General features: G+C 36.5%; 1 protein-coding gene across 2 annotated transcripts; it reads right to left on the bottom strand.

The window, feature by feature from the left end:
• Positions 1–263: 263 nt before the first annotated feature.
• LOC112798232 (U1 small nuclear ribonucleoprotein 70 kDa) lies at positions 264–6451 on the bottom strand. 2 transcript variants are annotated; one of them, XM_025841465.3, is made up of 11 exons: positions 6050–6451; positions 5696–5805; positions 5398–5512; positions 5232–5311; positions 4139–4214; positions 3983–4047; positions 3833–3895; positions 2472–2553; positions 2233–2395; positions 1639–1707; positions 264–1429 (listed from the first exon to the last, which is right to left on the bottom strand). In XM_025841465.3, the coding sequence occupies exons 2-11, from the start codon at positions 5795–5797 to the stop codon at positions 769–771; spliced, it is 1476 nt and encodes a 491-aa protein (XP_025697250.1). In that variant the 5' UTR covers positions 5798–5805; positions 6050–6451; the 3' UTR covers positions 264–768. The 2 variants fall into 2 exon arrangements, with proteins under 2 accessions (XP_025697250.1, XP_025697258.1); XM_025841473.3 differs by having other exon boundaries at positions 5696–5834; positions 6050–6346.
• Positions 6452–6768: the final 317 nt, after the last annotated feature.

The raw sequence follows: 6768 nt of genomic DNA, 5'->3' as shown, positions 1-6768 counted from the left end.
GTTATACAATGAATGCTATTATTTTTGTTAACTTTATTATCTTTTTTTCCTTTTTCTTGTGTGTGTTAAAAAGATCGTTGAGAATAAAATTCTACTAAACAAAATTAAGTAATAATGGCCACTTCGTATAAGGGTAGTTTAGGCATTAAAGTCAAGTAAGACAAAATAGACTGCCAAAGTGCCAATAGCACCACCCATAGATAAATTGGTAGCTTTAATATTGCTTTTAAGTTACAGCAGTGAAAAACTTCAAGAGATAATAGTTGAAACAAAACTATCCGTAGGGCCTAGTCATTATCATATCTCGTCATTGACAATGTAATTTAAGCATAAGCAACACCTTATGCTCCTTCATTACATTAGCAAACTGATGCAGTTAACTGAAATATAGCAACAAACATGTCTACAGATGAGTGTCAATAAACAATTCAAACAACCGTTCCCACCACAAAAACTGAAAAAGTCTGACCAAAACAAAACCAACAAGTGCTAATATTTTAACGTCCACTTCCACAAGACACTTGAAAATCAAAGCAGCAGCTGTAAAGCTTTCAATCTAAGACAAGAAAATTAACAAAAACACATATGGATAAAAAGCAGCAACAGTTCTGTTGTGTTTTAATCATTCCATGCCTGAATCCATCAGTAGTTGCAAAGCTAACCAGTGGAACCAGATCTACACCAAGTAACCATAACTAGCTAAGAGGAACACTGAATTGAAAGCAATGAATATTACCAGTGAAGTTGAGATGTGTTACGCTCAAATTCCTAGTAATCGTACTCCCGAGAATGGGACCTCTCTGAGCGTCGGTATTCACGGTCCATATCTCGATTTCTCTCCCTTTCACGGGGTTCAGATGTTGCCCTCTCAGTGGGACAGTCATCTTCCATCCTATCATGATCAGGATACTGATTGTAATCGTTACCTTGGTCATCACCATAATCATATTGCCCTCGTCCTCGATGACGTTCATAGTGGTCAAAGGAATCAGGATTATGGTCAGGATCTGCATGCCTATGTCCATGTGCAGATTGATTGTACCACCCACGATCATCCTCCGGTTCATAGTCGCGATCTCTCTCACCATGACGGTCTTTATCATGTTTGAATTCATGATGATCATAATCAGTTTCCCTGTCATGTGAGCGTCCCCTATCGGTTTCCCCAACTTCATAATCCCTATCCCTGTCACGATGACGATCATGTTCACGATCCCGGTCGCGATCACGGTCACGTCCTCTATCTCGATCACGGTCACGGTCTCTCTCTCTGTCCCTGTCCCTATCCCTGTCCCTATGCCTATCCCGGTCTCTGTGATGCCTATCATCCCTATAATCACGATCCCTTCCCCTATCACTAGAGTGTTCACGTGACCGTTCCCGATCCCTATCTCTGTCCTTACCTCTTTCCCGTGACTTTTCTCTGTCCCTAAATATCAGCAAGTAGCAGACTAGCAGTTAATTTAAATGGATTATAAAATCTTTGGACGAAAGAATTTTTTAAATCTATGCCTAGAAACAACAGCATCCTTCCCTTTTTACCAAAAAGAAAATGTGGGATCAGCAGTGATTTATTGAATGCCAAAAACAAGATAGGAGTGAAGCAGAAACATAGCAAAACACTACTGTAACTGTTACCGATCACCGTGCCGATCCTCACGCACTCTAGGTTCCTCAGAACGAGAAGGTCCTGACTGCAGCTGATCCCTGAACAAATAAGGTTACGTTAGGATTTCCCTTCAACTGGGATATAAAATAGTGTTACTAGTCAAGTAGGGAATACAAAAGTCAAGAAAAAATATTAATTGAAGATAATTTCTTGAGTCACTTAAATCTTTTATTTCAGGAGAAGAGTTGACTTATACTTCTTGAGAAGGAATGGCTCATGGATAGTGACAGATAGACATTTTACTTGAGCTCTATTCATATATACAACCATATGAAGAATGACAAAAAATTCCATGCTAGAAAATCACATAATTCCAAAGTTGGCCAGAGGATCATTTTCATAGTGGCAACTGCAGACACTTTCTGTCAAATACAATACCAACTAAATTTATACCTAAGAAAACATGAAGCACCATAAGCACAATCAAATAATGTGAAAATATTCATCAACTTTAACAGTTTCAATTGCTATTATTCTATATCAGACATTCAGATAAGACCAAACAAGTGTAAAAATAAAGAAAGAATGAAGTTTTATTAGAGGGTAGCAATTAGACAATTTACCTCCCAGAGTGATGTTGATTAACTTCTTCACCCCCCATTCTAGTAGTGCCAAGCCCACCACCTAGACGGCGAGGTCGCCAATTGGGAACAGTCCTCCCACGTTCAACATCCACAAGCACCCTTCTGCCCTCAATTTTTCTACCATCAGCTTGTTTATAAGCAGCTGTATAGTTAACAAAGAGTAAATAAAATGTAATACAAAAAATAATGACAGATCGTAGCATAAAACCAGTATCAACCTTTCATGTCTCTTGTGTGAAGGTATTCAATGAATGCGTAACCCTTGGGCTTATTTGTCACCGTGTCAGTAACCAATCGAACCTAAATCGCAAGAAATTGGAAAGAGGAAAAACTGTAAGAGAACATTATGGTATTCAGATCTAAGGAAAATAGTAAACAGATGCTCCCTCACCTACAAATTAATTAAATTAATTAAATTACAACTAAATGAAAGATTAATATTTTAATCCTAAATGGCACGGCAGACTGGCACATTGCCTAATTAGCCGTGCTCACCTTTGAATCACACAGCTCCCATCGCGAGATGCATCACCACCAGGAATAGTTGCAGATAAACTGATGTTTGGGGGGCCAATTAACAAGTAGTTGACTAGTGTCCCCTTACCAGGGATATTTATTTTAAAATTAATAAAATAAAACAACTATGGATAATATAGAAAATACCATGACATCTTCTCAACAGCTGTTTTGGTTTTCATTGCCTTTAAAGCCAAAAATAAAGTTTTAGCAGCATCAAAAATAGGCTAAGAGCTTAAACAAAAAAGGAAGAGATTACAATACTCCCGACATATTTTTACCCAGTGCAGGGAAAGAACAGAAGTTGTCAGTCTCCTTTTCATGCTTGAAAACAAGGCAAAAGGCTCAATTTTGCAACATTGCTCTGCTCAACTAAAATACCATGCAGGAAAGCAGGGGGAATAGCTTGAAATGAAGTTGGTTGGAGTTTTAAAATAGTTTACCATTTGCAGAAACCAATAATCAACCCTTACCAAGGATGTGTGGCAAGATACTAAGTTGCTGCTAAAGTAATTTCTATATACCCCCAAGCCTCAGGAACTAAGAAGATATCCTATCCACATATATTAAAAGAACTAAAGAAACCAACCAAAATAAAAAATACAGGGAATCAACAAAAATTTGGTGGTGCCACCAAATGTTGTTACCATACAACCTACCTCAGCGATTACAAATTAAGTCAGGTAGATTCATATTTACACAACTGAAGGCTTGAAATTTGGACATGGACAGAATGGGCTAAAAATTATGTATAGCTGATTAAATTCATTACAAGATAAATAGTCACAACTCACAAGACAACTTTAATTGTAAGAATTAGCCATTCAGAAGAAAGAGAAAACAGTTATGAAAAGATAACTTACTCAAAGTTAATTAAGAATTTTTGTATTTAATAATATATACTCACATATAGAAATTGTGAATCTGAAATTACTTTTTTCAAGGTTCATAACATATATAATTGTCAAATAGAAGACATAAAACAATAAAAAAAGGAAAATAGAGAACCCAAAATCTATGCCACTCTTACCGAATCCCTTTGGGGATACTGAAAAATACCTACCCGTTTGATTGCACCATATGACTCAAACTCCCTTTTGATTCTGCTCTCAGTGGTCTCATAACTCTGTTAGAAGAGAGAGCTAGTGAGATATGGCAAGCTATGGCTACGTAAAATTTCCATAAGGACACTACATTGGAAAATATAACTTACAAGTCTGGCCACAAACAAAGTTTTGTATGGATCTCCTGATACATTTGGATCGCTGTGTGGATCATCTGCAGAGAAGCAGATATAAGAACGGTGTTCAAAGAATACAAATCAGCAATATTAACATAGTCAAGATAGTATTAGTATATGAATCATCACATTTCTCTAGCTCCTCAGCAGCCTTTGCTGCTCCCTTCTCTAATCTTAGCTTGTGTATCCTTGCTCTTCTTTGTGCCTGAGTCATCAAAATGAATCAAGTACCAATCACACATTATGCTCTGGAAAATATACATAATGACATTTAAAGTATTCTATGACTTGAATCTCCAAATTGGGCATTCAAGGTCTACAAAAAAAAAAAACAACGGATATTCAATAGGTATCCTTTATAACATGCCAAATCACTAAACATTATAATAAGGATCAGTCAGTTGTTCATATATATATTGGTTTTTACGATTAAGCTCTAGCAGTATTCAAGCTTTGCTAATTTATGTTCCTAACAACATTTAAGATGCAAGCAAATGCTGTTTCAGATCATCATGCAAGAAACCAAGTGCTACAACTGAAAGAGGACAAAGCTGAGGAAGGTCAAATTTAAATATCATTGTCACAACTCATGAAATCTTCTATCACAAAAGCTTAAGATATTAGGCAAAGACACATAAATAGATATATATCTAACATGCCCAGTCACACTAAAGCCACTTTTGGGCTTAAAGCGTGAATTAGCATAGGTTTATTTTAGTCTTATGCTAAAATTCTACCTTTAGGGGTATCAATGATCCAACTCTAGACCTTTGAACATAAAAGCTCTAATACCATGTTATGATTCATGAAACTCTTGTCCAAAAGCTTCAGTTGTTAGGTAAAGACATATGACTGACCATATATCTAACAAACATATTTCAAAGTCTTGCAAAATGCAAAGCAAACCCAAAATATTACAGAACTTGGCAACCATGACCTGACAGTGGATTAATTGATAAAAGAAGACTCAAGATACAGATTAGTTACAAAATAATAGCAAGATATTGTCTCAAACATTAAACAACACTTCTTGGTAAGGCAAACTAACATAAAACAGAATACACCTTCAGATACACCAGTAATAATAGAAAATTCAACAAAAACTCATTGCATAAAACCGTCCATCAACATACCATGTGCAACATCCACCCAAGAACATGAAATTATGTACAACACAATAATATTGATCAGAATTCATTAGTTAAATAGAACAGAACATTACAGGAGTCTCGACTACTGGTTTAGGTGGAGCATATTCCGGATCGCCAGGTTCTGCGAACTTGCTCACAAATTGCGCCATTCCTTGAGGGGAAAAAAAAGTAAAATAAAGTAGAATAAACAACTAACACACAAATATCAAAAAATGCCACCAAAGAAAGATTAAGCACCAGTTAATGGTGGACATTTTCTTTTCTCCGGAGGAGGCTTATACTCTAAAGGAGGCCTAGGCTCAAAAAGCTTCAATAGATTCGCTGTGAGACCAGTTGGGTGGCTCTGTCCAATCTGCGCAATAAAGAAATAATTAAAACTTAAAAATGGTACAAAAAAATTCCGTAACCAAGAAATCATATCCAGACTCAGTCACGTGTAGAAAGCTAGGGCATTGGGAAAACGAATTTCATTATCTCTAAAAAGGTCTTCAACATAGAAAAATAGGGCAAGGTAAATATTGATGGAAGAGTTTACCAGCTTGAGCTGAAGGACGTTGGCGCGGTTCTGGGCTTTGGTGCGGGCCTGAACGGCGGCGTTTTGGTTGCGCATGAGAGGATCATTGCTGTAGTCTCCCATGGCTGAAGCTGAAAAGAAACGGAGTTTTACAATTCACCTGTTACAGTAACATTTAAAAATAAAAGAAATACTACTGCTGATGTATATCTAACTCTCAGTCTATAACAAATCTAGAGACAAATTAAGCAGCACGCGAATTCTATCCAACGAATTTAGAGGCAAATTCAGAACCAGAATTGGTAACAAACAACATCAGAAATTCAGAATCATAATCAATAATCAGCAATCAACAATCAACAAACATATTGCTACCTGACGTGTAAACGACGCGGCAAGGAGGGCGAACCACGAGGCAAGGAGATCGAACGGACTGAGAGATAACAAACAAGATAGAGCGGATAGAGACCAAGAAAGAGAGAACAAAAAGAGGTGTGGCGAACCCAGTCAAAGTCAGCCTCGAACTCGCCTTTCACAAACGGAGAGAGAAAGCGGCGGTGACCATCCGGACGAACGGAAAGCTTGACGAAACGAAGGATGAGAAGGAAAGGATTATTAAAGTTTTCGAGTGATACCTATCCCTAAATACGTAAATTGTCCACAAACTAGTGTCTAATACTTTTTTTTTTTAATTATCCAAATCAATCCCTCGATTTTTAATATCAAACTTCAAAAAAAAAAAAAAAAAAAACTGATTCACGAAAAAATAAAATTAATGTTATTTCTATGAATAATAGATTTTAATTGATAAAATTAATCAAAATTTAAAAAATTATTTAAAATTTTTAAATTATACTTTCTAACATTTCTCCATCATTTTTAGGTACGGATTCCATGTGTCGAAAATGTTTGACTAACCAGTGCGCATAGCATTTATCTTAGGCTGACCAGTGCGTTTGGTGATGATGGTCGTCGGATCTTTTTTTTTTAATCCAACAGTAGAAATCATTCTGTCGCTTCTCTCCTTTGATTGGTTAGTGAATGCCTTTTGTTGTTTTTGTGGCAGAGGGGCTATTTTACAAAATTTATTTTGT

The sequence above is a fragment of the Arachis hypogaea genome, chromosome 1 (genome assembly GCF_003086295.3).
Source record: "Arachis hypogaea cultivar Tifrunner chromosome 1, arahy.Tifrunner.gnm2.J5K5, whole genome shotgun sequence".
Lineage (NCBI taxonomy): Eukaryota > Viridiplantae > Streptophyta > Magnoliopsida > Fabales > Fabaceae > Arachis > Arachis hypogaea.
This window is presented reverse-complemented; position numbering and strand designations above follow the sequence as displayed.